This window comes from Cervus elaphus, chromosome 18 (genome assembly GCF_910594005.1).
Source record: "Cervus elaphus chromosome 18, mCerEla1.1, whole genome shotgun sequence".
Taxonomy (NCBI): domain Eukaryota; kingdom Metazoa; phylum Chordata; class Mammalia; order Artiodactyla; family Cervidae; genus Cervus; species Cervus elaphus.
Genome location: NC_057832.1, coordinates 99,481,670 through 99,501,088, shown reverse-complemented (window position 1 = coordinate 99,501,088; position 19,419 = coordinate 99,481,670). Strand labels below are relative to the sequence as shown.

Genomic DNA, 19,419 nt, shown 5'->3' with positions numbered 1-19,419 from the left:
ACAGAGCTTTCTTTTTCAAGACTGGCTCTGATGAGTCTGAACTATGCCTGTAGACTCAATTAGACATTGACAATGAAGTATTCAGTGTGCTCTCCCTTCTTGCTGGCCTTAGTGGGTCCAGCATTGGGCATTTGAGATTCCCAAAGAAGCAGATGAATCCTCCTTCAGTATAATTAAATGCTCTAATGACTAAGCCATTTAGCAATATACACTAGAAGGTGGAAGGTCTAAGACTTCTGACTGTGGCTAACAGGCAGCTATCGCTCTTCCCATGTTTGAGGTCTTTTCAGTCTTCATAGAATTCTGTAGTTACTAATCATTGGCTGGATGATTTGAAGCAATTTCTTCCTTTGATTTACATTTAAGTTCCTGAGGATTGTTTCTTCCTAAGTAGTCCTCAAGGTTTTGGGGTGGGGGGACATAAAGCACTGTCTATATAATATAAAGCATTACATATTTCTCAATGAGATAAGAAGTACTTCTTTCACTTTTATGGGGAGAAAGCTGCAAAAGTTCAGAGCTCCTAGGGTTGCCTGATCTGCTTATATCCAGAGAATTATGGCATTTCTGGGATTTCTTATCAAAGGGTCTATCTCTGGGAGGGCTGGAAAAGGCAAGTCTGACCTTGCCCAGTTAATCAAGCATGGTGCTACATAATGTTTGGGCAGCAGGGACCCAAGTGTCTTTCTTGGAGCTGGAAAACTGCCCTAGAGCAAAGTCCTAACACAAAGCAACAAGAATGAACATGGGCGCACCAGGGGAGGTGAGGGAATTAGTAAATCCCCAAAGGGATTTTTGTTCTTGAAAGAAGCTAATCTGTACACAAAGTCTATGGTTCTCCCTCCTAGGGAGTAAGAGCTCAAAGTACCTTTGGCAACAAAGCCCAGAAACAGTGTCCTGGGCAGTCATCTGTTTCACCAATCAATACTCAGAAATGGCTTATGAGTTAGAAGCTTAAGGGAACCAGGCTTCTGACCCCTGAGAGAAGAAAGATAAATATAGCCATCCTAATCCTGATCCAAGTGTATAGAAGAGTTGCTTTTGAAAGAAAGTGTTCACATTCACAACATCCTGAAATGTCAAATCCTTTTCCAGAGCCATGATGATTTTTATGCTCTTTATTTGTTCTGGAGTCAGAGAGGCTTTGCTCTGGTTCTGGGTATATAAAGCAGAGGTGATAACAGAATCTGGTGGCTAATTCATTCATGTATTCAGTCACTCACTCACTCAATTTTTATTGTGCATCTACTGTGTCTCCACAGTCTAAGTGCTGGAGATACAAGATGGATACGGATTGTCTTTACCTTCACAGGGTTTTCAGTCTAGTAGGTGAGTCAGACATGAAATAACTAATTACAGAATTAGAGTTCTTTCCACATGGTTGTAATATGTGCTATGAGAAAGACTATATAATAGGCAGACATGATTTGTCAGAGTCAACTTGTTGAGAAGATTAAATAAAATAATCTAAGTAAAGTGCCTACTGCAATACTTGGCATAAAGTAATTATGCATGCAGTCAATGATACTTGATATTATTACTGGCTTTTGTACATATTTTTAAAGCACTAGTTCTCTAGTGCGTGCATGATCAGTTGTGTCTGACTCTTTGTAATACCATGGACTGTAGCCTGCCAGGCTTCTCTGTCCATGAATTTTCCAGGCAAGAATACTGAGTGGGTTGCCATTTTCTACTCCAGGGATCTTCCTGACCCAGAGATCAAACTCGCATCTCTTGTGTCTCCTGCACTGGCAGGTGGCTTCTTTATGCTTTCATTCACTAACAAATATAAAATCTTTCAGGGTTCTTATTTAGCTTTAGGATTTTGAATGGGAAAGGAATGACATATATACAATATTATTTAGCAGTTTCTTTTTTTCTACTTCCATCATCTATCAACTTACCCAAGCAGCAGGTGATTGCCTGGCAGTGATGATAGAGGTTGAGAGTGGAGTCCTACTCTATCCAGAATAGCTCTCCTCTCCTTTGCCTCTTCAGCTTTTAAGGATGAGCCAGGTGGGAAAAGCCAACCAAACAGCAACAAAACCTCCGAAATTCTCCTTTCAGAGAAGTACTCAAATTTTTGGCTTAAGTTGTTTTCTTCCAACTCAAAGAAAAAAATTATTATACCATTTCCCTTTTCTAAAAGAAAAAAAACGGTATTTTCTTTTCTTAACAGTTGTCAACAAGTTATAGTTAGTTCAACCACTGTTTTTCTTTGAGCCAAAATGGATTTGTTTTCAAAGAGCCCTTTATACAGATCTTTGTTGTCTAGACTGTACTAATATGTGAATGCAAAATGGCTGACAGACCTGGACTCAGAGAGGGTTATTTTTGCAAGCACAGTGGAAAGATTATTCCTGAACTAGCATAACATTTATTTTTTGAATTTATAACTCATTTCTGCCAATGTATTTAAAGTAACATATTCATGAAAATAGTTGAGATATCATTCAAAATTCTTCCTAGGAAAATTTAGAGAAATTCAACACACATGTACACACATGCTTAAACAGTTTCTAAAGCATTTGTAATTGTCACACACTCTGAAGCCCAGTGTCATAATTTAATTAAAAATGAACAACTGATAACAACTTAGTGAAGTACAGGTCTGAGACCTAAGCTTTTACTTCACTTCTAATTGGTTAAGTGACCAATTTTCAATTTATCCAACCGCAAAATAGGAGGTATAACACATCCTCTCTCTCCCATGCTCTCCCTTTTCCCTAATTCCCATCAGAGGAATCTTATGAATAAATGAGATAATCACAAAAGAAGGGTCCAGTTTCTAGGTGGAAAAGTAATACAAAGTACAAAATAACTTTATCATGAGATGTTCTGTTTCACGATATCTCAGGACCAAAACATAACTTGGTGAATCACTCATCCACAACTGACCCCACGGAACATGCATATATATGTTCTATGGCTCAGACTGATTAAGCCTTTCCTCTCATCAGCTGTAATATTGTGGGTTATTGCCAAGAGAAGAAGAGACTCCTGGTCGAATTAGTCCTATTAGACTATTTTAAATCAGGCAAGTTCCTGCTGGGTCCAGTCTAGTCACTTTGTAATTGAATAATAGCAATGACCTGTGTGTCAACGTGCTGCAGATTTCACTGATGAATAACTTTAGAAATATGTGAAAAGCCAGGTCAGCAACCAAAATACAGAGCAACAAAACTTTGTTATTTGGAAAAAATCTGAAAATACTTCAAGCTTTAGAAGAACCAGTTACTATGAACTAAGGGACTTTAGTCCTCTTTCCTTATCCTTAACCAATTAACTCACTGCAAAGACAGCTTTTTCAGAAATACATCACCGAGAATCATTTGACTTTCCAGAAAAGTCGCTTCTATTCATTCTTTTAAAAGGGTTTTGCGCTTACAGAAAGTTTTAGAAGTCATTTTTTAATAAAATAATTTCAACATGGGTTCCACTAGAATTAAGCCCTACTGTCTTGAAGCATCCATTGAATATATGGATAAACTTCTCTCCTATACATCTAGAAGGGAACTAGTTATGAACCATCCTTTTCTATGTTCTATACTTCACAGGAGGAACCCAGTTGAAAAAGGCTGGAAGGCGTTCCTAAATAAAACTTAATATTAGGATCATTAGGAAGGGAGAGTGGGCCACAACCTTAGTAAGACTTAAAGTGTCTTTAGCAAAACAAGTACTTTGGATAGGAAGGTATCTTTTTTTAAATGTCATAAAACTTCTTCTAACTTTTCACATACATGGAGGTTACCAGAGGTCTATTTCCTTTACAGGGATGTCAAGTAGTATGATAAGAATGTCTCTGGACACCCTTCCCCAGTATTTATTTGTTGAGCCCCTCTCACATGTCAAACACAGTTCTAAGCGGTGGGAAGAGAACAACACAAAAGAGAAAAATCTCTGCTCTCATGGATCTCATATTCAAGTAAGGGAAGAAAGACACAATAAATTATATGTTATATGATAATAAGTGCTATGGAGAAAAACAGAGAAGGAAAATTTGATGACCGGGAGTACTCGGTGGGGTGATTATACAATTTTAAAAGAGTAGCCAGGATAGGCTTCAATAAGAATGTGATCTTTGATTAAGAACTGAAGGAGGCAAGATACACAATGAGGGTATTTTAGAGCATTCCAGGCAGAGAAAATAGTAAGTGCAAAGGACTTAAGGCAGGAGAGTAGTACCCGGCATAAGAAAATAAGAGTTTCAAAATAACAGAAGGATAGCACAACTGGAGTGAAAAAATAGTTGGGGGAGGAGGGAAATTTGGAAAATTAGATATTTAGAAATATAATGTGAGAGTGGATGGTATAGGGCCTTGTAGGCCACTGTAAGAACTTTAGCTCTTAAGAGTGAGACTGGATGGAGAAGGAAATGGCAACCCACTCCAGTATTCTTGCCTCGAGAACCCCATGGACAAAAGGGCCTGGGGGTCTATGATCCATGTACACCACAACAACCATAACAACAAACACACAATCAGGCAGATTATGATTCAGGGAAATATCTTTTCATGAAAATGTGGCATAAAACAGAGAATGAAGAGACCTAGCAATGTGGAATGTAGAGTTTTGTAAGAAATTAAAATGTGAGTATAGAATAATAGTTGTTAATATTCAAACAATAAAGTCCATGGCTAAAGGAAAAAAAAAAAAAGAGTGAGACTGGAAAGCCATTGGAAAGTTTTGAGCTAAGAAGTGATACGATCTGACTTATTCTTTTAAAAATGAATCTGGCTGCAGCATTGAGAACAGACTGAAGAGGGGCAAGGCTGGAACTCAGCAATTCAGTTTTTAGGACATGGGAGGACTGAGATACCTGTAAAACATCCAAGTGAAAGGACTGAACAGGCATTTGAATATCTGGGGCTAGTGTGCAGAGAAGAGAGTTGGGCTAGAGATAAAATTTGAGAATCAAACACCAATATGTGCTATTTAAAACTATGAGACTGAATGAGTTCACCTGAGAAGAAATAAACAGAGAAGGGAAGAAGGCTAAGGATCAATCTTTGGGGTTTAACTATGTTAGTTTCTATAGTCAATTAAATTATAACATATGCTGAAAATGGGTTCCAAGTTCTTACTGACATGCACTTGCATAACTTCTCATATTTAGAAAGCAATTGAGTAATTGTGTTATTCCTGGCTTTTCATTTGATGAGTATGAAGCTTTTTCTGTATCACCTCATTTAACTTTCCCATTGCCTCTGCTACGAGCATTGCAGGTGTCAAGAGTTTTCCCAGATCACACAACAAATCACATTGATCAAAGCCTAGAAACTAGGTCTGTCCTAACTCCCTGTCCAAGACTCAAGGCAATAGGCAGCCCCATCCATAGTTTGTTTAAAAGGGTTTGACAATTGCTCATGTGGAAACAAGACAAGGTAACAGTGTGTGTGTGTGACACAGCTGCAAAAAAAAAGGAAACATAATCTTAGGCTTCATTCTAAAAGCACTGAGTTTATGGAAATAACACCTATTATAGATTATTTTGGACCATACCTAGAATATTATTTTCATAGGCATATATTTACAATTTACATTTTCATAATTATTACAATTTCCAGAGTTTTATTAACTAGTTCATGAATTTTCAACAGCTGTTGAAAATATTTAATTTATTTTATTAATTATTTATCATTCTGCTGGTTCTTTCAGCAGAATAAAATAGTTACAAAATTCAGTAATCCCTAGAGATTTACATTCTGTGCTTTATATTATTCAGTTATGTGGGGAGAAACAAAAAAAGAAATGCTAATGTTAAGAGTGTAAATAACAATTTACTCAACCTAAAAGTTACAGCATCTCAAACAAGCTTTCTTCAACTTTACAAATACTACTTTCCTATTTGTGTGAAAAACAAAATTTTAGGTCACGATGAAAATTTTCTAATGAATATTACTATTTATAATGTGAAGAGGTAACTAGGACAAACATTGAGCTTCCTACCACATTCCTACATAAGAGCAAAATAAAATGGCTCCAGATTAGATCAGACACATACTAGGCACTGCTGCACAAATGGTTACTGCTGACAAGGGATTCACAAATTAATACTCATCTGGCATTAAATGGTAACTCATGCCTAGGACCCATGTATTGGAATTAACTCCCTGCCAAGGAAGGAAGGAGTAACAAACAATACAATATCACAGCTTAGAAGAGAAAGTGAAGGGCTCACCTGAACTAGCTACAGTGATTTCACTGTTTCTCAGGGCATTTAAGATTTCCCAGTTGGAAGGATGAAGAAGCCCTCTTTCATTTTCAAAGAGTAGAAAAAACCCAAGTGTTCACACATGCTGCTCAGTGAAGGTCAAGGGTGAGCAACACAGCCTCACCCTCTGAATAAATCAGACTCAGTTTCCTTAATCACCTTCTTCTGTCGTAACTGGAAGGGCATGGCTCTATTAAGCTCCACCCTGAATCCCCAAGAGAAACCTAAAGAGTCCACCTAGAATTTTGGTCTAAATTTCAACTGAGAATCAAAGTGTTTATGCCAGAGCACAGGCTTTGATTGTGCTTAATTAGCCTTAGATAGACAGGAGGGTTCATTGATCATACTTAACTAGCCTCCACAGGTGGGTCTAGAGCAGTTCAGTCCTCACCTGAGCTGTAGCTGTCAGTTGATGACTGGGAAATCGAGCGAGACAGAGAGCGACGTCCAATTTTCGTGGGACGTTTATTGAATTCTTGCTTCTGGTCAGCAAATTGGATCTGCTAAGAAAAAGAACTCTAGTTACATAAAGGAAAAGAACATCCATTTTGAGATAGCAAATCAATGCTTGCATTATAGATCTTACCTTCCCTCACAGCTGATCTGTTTGTACTGACCCACATATGGAATCTTAAGAGAGTCGTTGGAGAAAATGATTTTTCGTTCTTCTCTGTTTCTATCAAGTTTAAATCCTTGAAATACTCTCTGACTATGTATCTTTTGCGATAAAAGGGAGAATGGGATATTCTCATTAAAATAAATGGTTAGAAAGTTGAGTCATACTCAGCAATCCTTTCTATAGTTTCACTGAAAATTATAGCTGGAAAGAATCTTTGGGACTATCTATTCCAATCTTCAGGCTTCCCAGGTGGCTCAGCAGATAGAATCCGCCTGCCAAGCAGGAGACGCCAGAGACTTGGGTTCAATCCCTGGGTAGGGAAGATCTCCTGGAGTAGGAAATGGCAACCCCCTCCAGTATTCTTGCCTGGAGAATCCCATGGACGGACACAGGAGCCTGGAGGTCTACAGTCCATGGGGCTGCGAAGAGTAGGACACAACTGAAGCTACTGAGCGCGGACACACACATTCCAACCTTTTAAGATACGAAACTATAAGATTAAGAAAGGTAAAGTGACCTGCCTTAAGATTCTCAGGAAATAGTACGGTATAATGAAAAAAAAAAAAGAAAAGCTTTCTATTCATACAGACTGTTCTGGAACTGTAGTCAAACCCTGGTTATGCCACTCATTAGCTGTGTGATGTTCATCAAGATGTTTTGTGACCCCCATTCTTCTCATAAATACAACAAAGATGAAAGTATTTCAAAAGTTTTAGACAGGGTTATACAAAACAATGTATGTAAACTGTGAAACTCAGCAGGAGATTCAATTCATCCCTGACTCCCCAACTCCCTTCCCTACAAATTTTCTGTTCTCTTAACTCTTGCAGGTAGTCACTTTAGCTTTTCAAAGGCTTTCTAAAATGTATCAATTAGCTTTTCAGTACTAATAAGTATAGTAAACATTAATTTATTATTTTTAATGTTTGGTATCAATAAACTAAAAGCTACAAGGTTGATAACTTATTAACTATAACAGATGTAGGAGTAGATAACTAGACTGAATATGTATAAACCTCAATACTCCAGAGGTTGCATTTTGGACAATATCTGATAATGACTTTCTTGCAATTTTATCTCTTTCTCCTACTGTTGGAAGTTCCAGCTGATACTTTATAACACTTTACAAGTCAAAGTTAGTATCATTAAGCAAATATCTTTTTTTTCTATTTCCCTAATTGAATGTTTGCATAACTGCTTAGATTATTCTGGATCCAGCTGGCATAGAGGTGGGGAAAATCAAAGATCTGCCAACTGATTCTGCCTTTCCTGATTAAAAAGATGGTTGCTTACATGAAAGCAACAACTATTGGCTACATTTCCTACAGTTAGAGGTAACTATTGAGTCATTTGAGTATTCACACTGACGCCAAACCAATTAGCATGCCTTTTAGGGGAATTCATAGCACTGTCATAGCTATTGTTGTTCAGTCATTCAGTGGTCTTCGACTCTTTGGACTGCAGCGCGCCAGGCTTCCCTGTCCTTCACCATCTCCTGAAGCTGTTCATAGCTTTAACAACCAATAAAGCCTGCATAGTACTTTAGAGTTTGCTAATTGTTTACAGCAACAGGAAAATTCACCAGGTTGGAAGCATTTCCCAAAATGAAAAATAGCAAAATTAATTATTTTACTAAAATAGAAATTTATTCCCAAAAGAGAAAGAGCCCTTTCTGTGCACTCCCATGGAATGTACATGAACCCCAAATACTTCTCTCATTGTACCAACCAGGCTCCATAAAGGCAGGAGCTATGTACATTACTCACCCTTATATTCTCAGACACAACCCCTGACATAACAGTCAACCTTGTGTCAAAACAATGAACCTTACCCTATCTTCACAGTCTGTACTTGACTGAATATTAAGTAACCATAAATCAAGTCTAAAGTTAAAAGAATTTTTAAGGGGAAAACAAAAGTCAGGAAGGGGAGGAACGTGAGTAAGAAGATGAGGACGGGAGTAGCAGTCAAGCTCAAAACCCTGGCTTCCATTTCACCAACCTTGTTCAAGACAATGATATATCTTTAGTCTTTTTTAGAAGCCCATCTAGGAAAATGAGTCGTCATTGACTTTCCAAAGGCCACGATGAGTCATTAATTTCAGCAGAGCCTACTTTTAAAAAAGCGGGACAGACCCTGCCCTAGATATATACCACCCCCTCCCACCCACACACCACTAGAGGGGGCCACTCTACTTCTCTAGGATTCTCTAACTTAGTATGATTGGAGAGGATGGGCACACATCCATTTGTTGTTTAGTCACTAAGTAATGTCCAAGTCTTTGTGACCCTATGGATTGTAGCCTGCCAGGCTCCTCTATCCATGGGATTTCCCAGGCAAGAATACTGGAGTAGGTTGCCATTTCCTATTCCAGGGGATCTTCCTGACCCAGGGATCGAACCTGAGTCTCCCAGCACTGGGAGGCAGAGTCTTTACCAAAGAGCCTTCAGAGAAGCCACACACTCATTTACCCCAACAACATAGCCATATAGCTGCACCATCATCAAACCAGTTTCCTTAAACTGAGTTCTCTCCTATATTAAGCTCCTCACTATTTACAGTACTTCCTCCCACCTAGGTCACATTTCAGTTTTTTTTTTTTGGCCACACTTTGCATGGGATCTTAATTCCCTGATCAGTGATGGAAACTGTGCCCCCTGAAATGGAAGTGCAGGCTCTAACCCCTGGCCCCCATTAGCCCACCAGAGAATTCTTGAGTTTAGGCTATTTTTTGGCACTAAACATTAAGCTATGTAGGCTTTCTCCACTCAGAGACATAGGGTTCTAAATCTTGTTACTTATCAGACACTGACCTCAAGTTTCTTTAAGACAGAAGAATATTAGAAAGAAGTTAACCACTTATATAGAATAAGCTATATAATTTCCCCAAGAAATAAATGCTTATCTTTTACTGACAACCCATCATCCCTGGTGCCCACCTCCCACCAGTAGTTAAAGTGGCGTTACATTTTTCACTCGTGATACAGTAATCTCCCCAGCCCAGTTGGAGTACCCTGGTAGATTCTACCCCTAACTCTTCTACCTTAACTGAAATCAAAAAGTCCTTTACGGGACCTCTCCTTATCTGTTTCAGAGAAGACTGACTAATTCCAACAGGCTTCAAGGTAAGGAAGGGAAAGATACTGGAGAGGAGCAGCTCACCTTATGCAGAAGAAGGGACGAAAGCAGGAAAGAAGGGGAAAAGCAACTGGCCTTTTACAGTAGTGGCTATAGCAGCAGCAAGACTGGTAAGTAAGAACTTAGCCTCACCTGGGCTTTAATCCCAGAGCTGCCATTGACAATGTATTTCTTCTTGCTGCTCAGCATAATAACACTACCAGCCCTACAGCCACCTCTCCAGTCCAGGGACCCTTGTGGCTAGGCCTTTAAACTTTCCTCATCAGCAATTCTGTTGGTTCTGGTTCCAGCTAGTTTTGTGTGTGTGTGCGTGCGTGGTGGTGGTGGTGAGGGGGGGTTTGCCTTCCCTGGAAACCCTGAAGCAGCTCCAACAACCCCTTCAGCAGTAGAGCCCAATTTAATAAGGCATTTCTGTTAGTGGTTCATCAGCCATTCCTAATTCTGGTGGCTGTTTTGCTTTTATTATTTTTTTTCCCCCTAAACACCTAATTACACGGATCCTCTGACCTCTAAACCTTAACAAGTCCCTTGACAAGGCCCAACTTGCACGCGCATAACAATAGCTTATTTATATAACTGGTGCACTTTTTTTGCCTGCTATAATTAACTTGCTAATTAGGTTCCTTTTTAACCTTACCTCCTCCTTTTCCAAGTCAGATGACTTTAGTTAACCTAGTCTCATTAGAAAAAAATTAACTGCAGAGCCACTAAAGCAATGAGGAATTTATAAAAACGTTAAGAAAAAAAAAAATGGAGCCAAGTACTCAAGCAGGCCCTAACCTACACTCTGGGTCCTTGTGTTAGACTGGGGACACTGGTTTCAGGTCTTTTACCAGGAAAATCAGCTTCCTCAGACCAGTGCTTTACTCTTAACTGTGCATCCTTTTATGGAGGTTTTGACATCTGGTTTCTAGTCCCATCTGAGGATCGTTGCTGATTAAGTGTCCAGTGATCTGCTTGTCTTTTTCAAAAACTGTTTCATGGAAGGTGCAACTACAATAGGGAATTTCCTATTTCCTCGGAGCCCCCAGGGTCATAGCGACCTTGTTACATATCAAATAGTCAAATGAAGGGGTGGCCCTTCTAGGTCAGAGAGCGATATAAACAGAGCAGAGGGAACAGGGAACTGCCAGGAGCCCAGGATGACAAAGAACCAAGTACACGTAAACAGGGAGTTAGAAGTGGTGGGCATGTAATTGAAGAAAATACAAGAGTCAGTTTGTGGTGACTTTTGCTGCTGCTGCTGCTAAGTCACTTCAGTCGTGTCCGACTCTGTGCGACCCCACAGACGGCAGCCCACCAGGCTCCCCCGTCCCTGGGATTCTCCAGGCAAGAACACTGGAGTGGGTTGCCATTTCCTTCTCCAATGCATAAAAGTGAAAAGTGAAAGTGAAGTCGCTCAGTCATGTCTGACTCTTCGCGACCCCATGGACTGCAGCCTACCAGGCTCCTCCGTCCATGGGATTTTCCAGGCAAGAGTACTGGAGTGGGGTGCCACTGCCTTCTCCGGTGGAGACTTTTATGCCACAATAAATCCGACAACTTTACAATTCATAAAAATATTCCACAGAAGATATAAAGCATAATCGTGCACAAAAGCGACTCCCAATTAGTCATGAAAAGATGCTATGGGCTAATGCATATGAGTGACCGGTGGAGAGGAGCTGGAGAGGTATAGTCCTGGGAAGGCAGATGGACCAGATGAGAAGGGTAGGAGAACAAACCATTGACTATCTATCTAATAAACAATAATGTACCATGCATTTCTCCAGAGACCATTTCAGTTTATTTGTTTATCTGCTTGTTATTTTCAGTAATTTAATATCATAGCTCATCTCCAAGATATGGGAGATTGACCCTAGAGAGAACCGGTAATTTATTTTTGAATTAGAAGAGAAGATTAAGAAAGGGGGTTAGTGATGTTGATATCTGCGTGCCACCAGATGTGTCAGCAAATGGAGGAGAGGTTCATCATTGGAATGTGACCATTGGAAGTGTCATATCGACAATGCCACAGAAAATCATCACTGCACAGACCAGGAGTGAGGGAATCTGATTGGGTTACTTAGATCCCAGCAGAAGTCAAAGAGCCTTCCACGTCTAGTTTAATTCATTTTCTGCTCATTTCCTCTGGTTTTCATAACAGATGGTGATCTAATACATATTGATCTCCCCATTAGAAGACAAGTCCTCTGAACCAGGCCTCAGTTGTGAATCATTTCTGTATTCCCCCAATGTCTTCCAGATGAAAGTCAAAGTGTTAGTTGCTCAGTCACGACTGACTCTTTACAACCCCATGGACTGCAGTCCGCCAGGCTCCTCTGTCCATGGAATTCTCCAGGTAAAAATACTGGAGTGGATTGCCATTTCCTTCTCCAGAGGTCTTCCATATAGATGCTGTTAAGATGATAGCTTTGGAAATTATTTGGAACTGTTCACATTCTTTGTAGTTATACCATTTTAAACTTCCTAACTACACCACTCCAGCATTCTTGCCTGGAGAGTTCCATGGACAGAGTAGCCTGGTGGGCTACAGTCCATGGGGTCCCAGAGAGTTGGATGTGACTGAGCTACTAACGTTTTCTCTTTCACAAAATTCCAGATGTGATTTAAAAAATATGAGTGCTCGCTGAGCACAAGAAAGAACATAAAATGATAGATTCTTTTTTTTAGGATAATCTTTAGTTTGAGAGAAAAGGTCCCTGGAAGAACAGAATAAGGGGAGGGGAATTAATATTAATTAAGGGCCTACTATGCACAGGCCTGTGGATCTGTTATTTCTTTTTTTTTTTTTTAAATATTTATTTATTTATTTATTTATTTGACTGCATGAGGTCTTAGTTACAGCACATGGGATCTTGTTCCCTGACCAGGGTTTGAACCCGGGCCCCCTGCATTGGAAGCACAGAGTCTTAGCCACTGAACCACCAGGGAAGTCCCTGGATCTGTTATTTCTATTAATCAGTATGATAGTCTTAAAAAATTGGCATCATTATCCCCATTGACAAATTAGGAAAACACAAAGGCACTGAGAGAACAAATGATTTACCTGAAGTCTCACAGCAAGCAAGTGGGACTAGAAAGCGAGCCTGTGTTTATGTCAGAGCCGAAGCTCTTTCTACGACACCAAACCTTATGACATTGAAGATCAAAAACTTCCCTGGTCCTAATTCAGGGTGTGCTCAGCCCCACCTCATTCCTCTTAACTTATCTTGCTGTGCTTTGCTTAGTCGTCAGTCGTGTCCGACTCTGCAAATCCATGGACTGTAGTCCGCCAGGCTCCTCTGTCCATGGGGACCCTCCAGGCAACAATAATGGAGTGGGTTGCCATGCCCTCCTCCAGGGGATCTTTCCAACCCTGGGATCGAACCCACGACTCTCACATTGCAGGCAGATTCTTTATCAGCTGAGCCACCATGGAAGCCCTAATTTATCTTAAACTTATTTAATTTAAAATTACTCCTTAAATTTACTTTCTTATTGGATTAGGTTTCAGAAAGGATATCATTCTAGATTATCTTGAGGCTCTGATCAAACCACAGTTCTGAAATGGCTAAATCTTATAAGAATCTGAAATCTAGCAGCCTTTTAATTAGCAAATTTGTCCAATGTCACTACCAAAAATTGAATGGAAATTAACTGAACTCAAATACAGCTATTCACTGTCATCCATGACAATCTTGATCTCTTATTCACAATTTCAGGAAATGAGACACACCAGTATATTTCTGCTTGCTTGATGAGTCTCTAATCTGCTCCTCTTAACCAAGGATATGCACCCTAGTATACTCAGCTGGTTCCTCACTCAGATGAAAAGGAACTCCTGGTCTAAGGCCTTAAGTTTCTGGGCCTGAGCAAAGGGAACTGCAGATCTACACCAAAGACAACTGGAAGACATTTTAGATTACTGACAGGAAAAGCCTTACCACTTAACAAGTTTATCTACCAAAGTAATCCTCAAATTTTAGATACATCAAAATCACCTAGTGGGTTTATTAAAACACATTGCTAGGCCCTGCTCCAGAGCTTCTGATTCAGTGAATCTGGGTGGAGCCCAAGATTTTGCATTCCTAACAAGTTTCCAGGTGATGCTGATGCTACTGGCCTGGGGACCACACTTTAAGAACCATGGCTGGAACACTCCAAGCATGATTAAAGTCACTGTAATTCTTAACTCTCTCCTTAACCAACCATGTTATCCTACCCATGGCTGTAACCATGGAGCATATTCATAGGCAAAAAAAGTTATTTCAAAGATCAGAGAAAGGAATGAGGTGATCCTTTCTTTATACACAACATAGGATATAAAGAGAACTGGATCTAATTCTGCTTTCCACAATTTAAGGCTAAGAATAGATGATTAATGCATTAACAAAAAAATCAGGACTCATGGGGAGGATAGAAGATCTATTTACCCTACAGAGGAGCACATCAAGAGAAACAAATTAATTCCTTTTCAAATACATAAAGTAGTACTACAAAGAATGGTGATCAGTGGTTCTCTCTCTGTATCTCCATTTCTTAACATTTCCAGTACTGAACATCCATAACCCTGATTTGTAAAATAAGAACAATAATACCTACTTTGTCTGTCTCAAGTGTGTGCTGAGAAAATAAAATAATGTATGTGAAAAGATTTTGGAGGTGACATACTGGTACACAAATATAATATATTAACATTTCTATTTTTTTAGGTCCAAAGTTCTTCACCTAGAGTCCATGGATGTCCAGATGCTCTAAAACAGAATGTGAAAAGTTTGTGTGTCTATTTTCCTGGGGAGTGGGTCCATAGTTTTCATCAGTTTCTCAAGTGGGTCTCTGCTTTAAGTGTCAATTCTGATCCAGCGTTATAGTGCAACTACCTCTACTACCATTTAGCAGATACCTTAAAGGTTTTCGTCCCACTTCCAAGTAGATATGGTTCAAGCATTCTTAGAGACATTGCTCCCTTCCAAGCCAAATGAGCTGCTGGAACAAATTCCTCAACTCTAAAAGGGATTACTTCTAGCCAAAAGAAAATCAGGTAACCAGCTGGCTGGGTACTCAATCAAGAAAGTGAATCAGATTTCCTACGGAAAAGTACTAGGTACTACAAAGAGCTTAAGTGGGAGGAGGAAATATTAAGATGTAGAAACTTAAAAAAAGGTTATTGCTGATCTCCATGCTCATAAGAGAGGAGGTATTTTCACCTACCACTAGGGACTAAAATTTTCTCAGGGGAAGTGAAAATATATTAATAAGGACAATCTTTAAAAGGATGAGTTTCCTAATCTTTTAGCAGTAAAACTGCCTGAACAAGCTATATGAAAATAGCTGGGGAGCAGAGGCTCTAGCAGAAGTTTTCCAGTGACTGATGGAATAGTAACTCGAAGGTCTCCTTGTCAAGTTTCAAGACTGTTCTTCAGATTTCGTCCTGGCTTATTTCCCTGCTAGGAGTCAGAGATGTGAGTACTGTCAGCTACTGTCTGTGGTCTTGAATCCTATCTTCTGAAGGATATGCCAGTCCCTTTTTGCTACAGATCATTTACAAGAAGGGAGGCATTATAATCCACCTTTTCTGCTAAATTTTCCCCCTGAAAGAAAGTTTGAAAGCCTTGTCGTATTTCCTTCGGGGGCAAGGACAGCTTTTCTCAGCGGAAAGTTCATTACGTTAATATGTAAACTGGAACATGAGTCATTTGTTAAAAGCTTTCTTTGATCGAAATTTTGACCCAATGTGAGAACTGGCACCAGGGTTTCCTCTTGGGGATTAAAAGGTACTCTAACATGTCATAGGTAAGGTCTGGAAATCTATAGGTAGTATGCTAGAGAATGCTCAGTGGCTCATTTTGGTGGCTAAGTGGATACTGGGGGCAACCTAAAGCAGCACTTCGAGACCAGGTCTGAAATGAACAGCTTATATGATATCTGAAAGCAAGCCTCAAGAGGTTAATCTCTGGCAAGGGAATAATTCAGAGAATAAAACTGAGTTATTTGAGGCCAAGCCCCTCCCTACTTTGTCTCATCATTGCTAAAAGAAAAATCTACTGATCGAAGATATTTTCCTGAGTTTTGAGAGAGAGAGGCCAGGAAATTGCTAAATAAAAGAGGTGCCATGTTGAAAACAAAGCAGAGCTGTGCTTTATTAAAGAATATTTTCTAAAAGCTGAGAAGTCTTAGGTCATATCTCTTGAGCAGTAGTCACACTAACTCCTTTAGGACAGTTATCCTGTTCAGGTAAATAATGAGAAGGTGAGTAGGTAAAAGTCCAGTACGAGCTCCTCTTGAGAAGATGTGCTTGGCAGGTAAGACAGCGAGGTGTATTATTTATGAGAATAAGAGTTACTATAAAACTTGTGTTGACTGAGTTGACATACTAGTGTTCTGTGACATTCTTCTGTAACATTCTCTTATAGACGTAACAAAGGTTAATATCTTCATGTGTGCTCTCACTTAAGAAAACCAGAATTTCTATTTCCCCTTCTTGGTATCAGTGAATGGCTGGAATTTCAAAAATTAAAAATCCAACTAGAGGGACTTCCCTGGCAGTCCAGTGGCTAGGACTCTGTGCTCCCAATGCAGAGGGCCTGGGTTCAATCCCTGCACAGGGAACTAGATCCCACATGGCACAACTAAAGACCCAGAGTAGCCAAATAAATAAAAATAAATATTTATAAATAAATCCAACTAGAATTATTATTTGAATTTTTTCCCATTATTCTAAAACACTATACTATTTGAAATAAGCTTGTGGATGGGTAGGATTTCTTCAGATCAAATGTTTTAAAACTGAGTACAAGGTTCTGGAACAACACTAAGAATAACAACAGAAATAACCCTAACAGAAATAATAATAGTTGGTACACGAACAGAAATCTGGGCTCATCAGTTGGGCCTCTGTTAGGTCTACTATATACTCAGACTCATTATTGGTGATCACTTCTCTAAGTCCATAATTCCATAAACAGTGAAAAGAACTTGGAATGTGTTGTATATAGTCTAAGCAGTTTCCAATAGGGAAATATATATACATTATAAATATTTTATGGGGCTTCCCAGGTGTTGCTAGTGGTAAAGAATCCACCTGCCAATGCAGGAGATGCAAGAGACGTGGGTTTGATTCCTGGGTCAGGAAGATTCCCTGGAGGAGGGCATGGTAATCCACTCCAGTATTCTTGCCTGGAGAATCCCACGGACAGTGGAGCCTGGTGGGCTACAATCCACGAGGTTGCAAAGAGTTGGATGTGACTGAAGCAACTTAGCATGCACGCATACATATTTTATACACATGCACACACAGACACAGACACACACACACACATATAAACCACAAACTGGTATATAGACTGTAAGAAATCAGGCTAAACCTGGAAGAAAGCAGTTAGGAACATAAGGGTGGTTGCTATTTTTATATCAAAAACTAAAGTTGGATCGAAAATACTAGGTTTTATGTGCTGGTTCTTATCAACAAATAACTCATTAAAAACACTCATCAAGCACATAAAGTATTTTAAGAAATAGTACCAAAAGAGCTATTTGGGACTTCCCAGCAGTCCAGTTGTTGGACTCCGTGCATCCACTGCAGGGGGCATGGGTTCAATCCCTGGCTGGGGAACTAAGATCCCACGTGCCATACAGCACAGCCAAAAAATAAATTAATTTAAAAAGACAGTTTTATAATTCCTGCCTTTTAGAAAGACACATAGAAGAATACTTGGGGAAATGTTTTGACTGGCAGGAGAAAACTAGGCAGATAGGGGATAAATTACTTAAATCTTTTCAGACTTGAAAGAGAAAGAGAGCACACCATTTCCACAAGTTGTTTTTGTTTTTCCCCCCTTCTCTATTCTTTTTCTTTACCCCCATGAGAAATAAACTAAGCATCTGCTTGTAAACAGAATGCAAAGCAATCACAGTGTAACACAATCCATGCAGTACACCAGGAGCAGTGGGAAGCTCCAGTCCAGTCTAGACAACCAGGCAATAGGCCCTTCCAGCTCACTCATAATTTAAAAATAATTAAAAAAAAAAAAAAGAAAAAGGAAAGAAAGCAGCAGGAGTGACCCCAGGAATTAATCAGAAATTACAGTAATAACTGTTTTCCCAATCACGGCTCTTGGGAGGGACTTCTCACAATGATCCCTATTCTTGTCATTATCAAGAAACAGAGGAAAAAGCAAAGTGACCAAAGAACTCACCATCCACTCAGGCATGTGAAAAGCTGAGGCGCCCTCATTACCGTCCCCCTTCTCCATAGTGCAGGCTTGGGTAATCTATGTCCTGAAGCAAAAGGGAAAGCTGGCTTGGAAATGCCCGAGTTTTCTGAGTGTCCAAAAAGCAGAGCCAAATCTAGTGATTCAGGAGTTCACAGTATCTAGCAGAAGCTGCATCCCCTTTAAAAGGCTTCCTATTAAAATCAAGATCATTAGTCAACTGCCTGACAAGCCCCTTGACTGGCCAGCTGCAAACCTGCTTCTGATTCAAAATCAGAGCCGATACAAGGTTCTACACCCAGGCACTGAACTTTCCATGGAGCACTCACTATTTAATGCTACCCAAACAGTATCCCCTTTTCCCCAGTGGGGACTTTCTGCAGCAGCAGTCAGGCTTCCTCTTTTTCCCTGTGTATAAGGCACTTGTTAACTTTCTCCCGCCCCTCAGGATGCGTCACTGGAGGTGCTGATACCAAGATCAATAAGGATCGAGGTCAAGAAGGCACACCCATTTCTGGAGAGTTGCTTGATTTGGATCTGCACGGTAAACAGGCGTTTCCTTGAAATCGAGTTCCTTATGGCTTTCAAGTTTAAACAGTTATGCAGAAGCTCCCCATCTGCTCACACCAGGGGTCTGGCACCAAACCCAGGCATATCTCAAGTTAAATTCTTACTGCAGAGGAGATTCAAAGGGAGCTGGAGAGGATCTCTGGCAAAATCAAAACTTAGAAGCACTAAAGAAAGTTCTAGGACCACAGCTCCCTCTGCTGGCTTGCTGGGCTATGCACATGGAAGTCTAAGGGCCTTCAGCTATAGAGAGAAAGATGCCCACTATAAACTAGCTGCTTCCCTGAGGCTAGTTAGGAGCTACCACAGAGTAGGTAGGTTTAGGGGAAACCAGCACTTCCAAGTCAGACTAGTGCTCTCTCTTTATTTTATGCACAGGAGTTTATGCCTCCAAATCCCCTACCCCTCTTTCTCTTTCCTCACTGGTAACCAGTCCCATCACTTCGTGGCAAATAGATGGGGAAACAGTGGAAAACAGTGGCTGACTTTATTTTTTTCGGCTCCAAAATCACTGCAGATGGTGATTGCAGCCATGAAATTAAAAGACACTTACTCCTTGGAAGGAAAGTTATGACCAACCTAGACAGCATATTAAAAAACAGAGACATTACTTCGTCAACAAAGGCCTGTCTAGTCAAGGCTATGGTTTTTCCAGTAGTCGTGTATGGATGTGAGAAGTGGACTGTAAA

General features: G+C 39.9%; 1 protein-coding gene and 1 non-coding gene across 7 annotated transcripts in view; both read right to left on the bottom strand.

Annotated features, from left to right (window-relative positions):
* The window catches only part of AHCYL2 (adenosylhomocysteinase like 2), a 178,825-nt gene that overhangs the window by 40,461 nt on the left and 118,945 nt on the right, over positions 1–19,419 (bottom strand). Inside the window, exons 1-2 of one of the 6 annotated variants that reach the window (XM_043871891.1) lie at positions 18,149–18,610; positions 6,606–6,717 (exon numbers count right to left, since the gene is read on the bottom strand). In XM_043871891.1, the coding sequence (XP_043727826.1) occupies positions 6,606–6,717; positions 18,149–18,205 (169 nt within the window). In that variant the 5' untranslated portion in view covers positions 18,206–18,610. Of the gene's footprint in view, positions 1–6,605; positions 6,718–10,103; positions 10,401–18,148; positions 18,611–19,419 lie in introns of those variants that run through there. The other 5 variants (XM_043871894.1, XM_043871895.1, XM_043871893.1 and 2 more) reach the window with 5 other exon arrangements.
* TRNAG-UCC lies at positions 12,833–12,905 on the bottom strand. Its single transcript has one exon. It is a non-coding gene; the product is annotated as a tRNA-Gly (tRNA).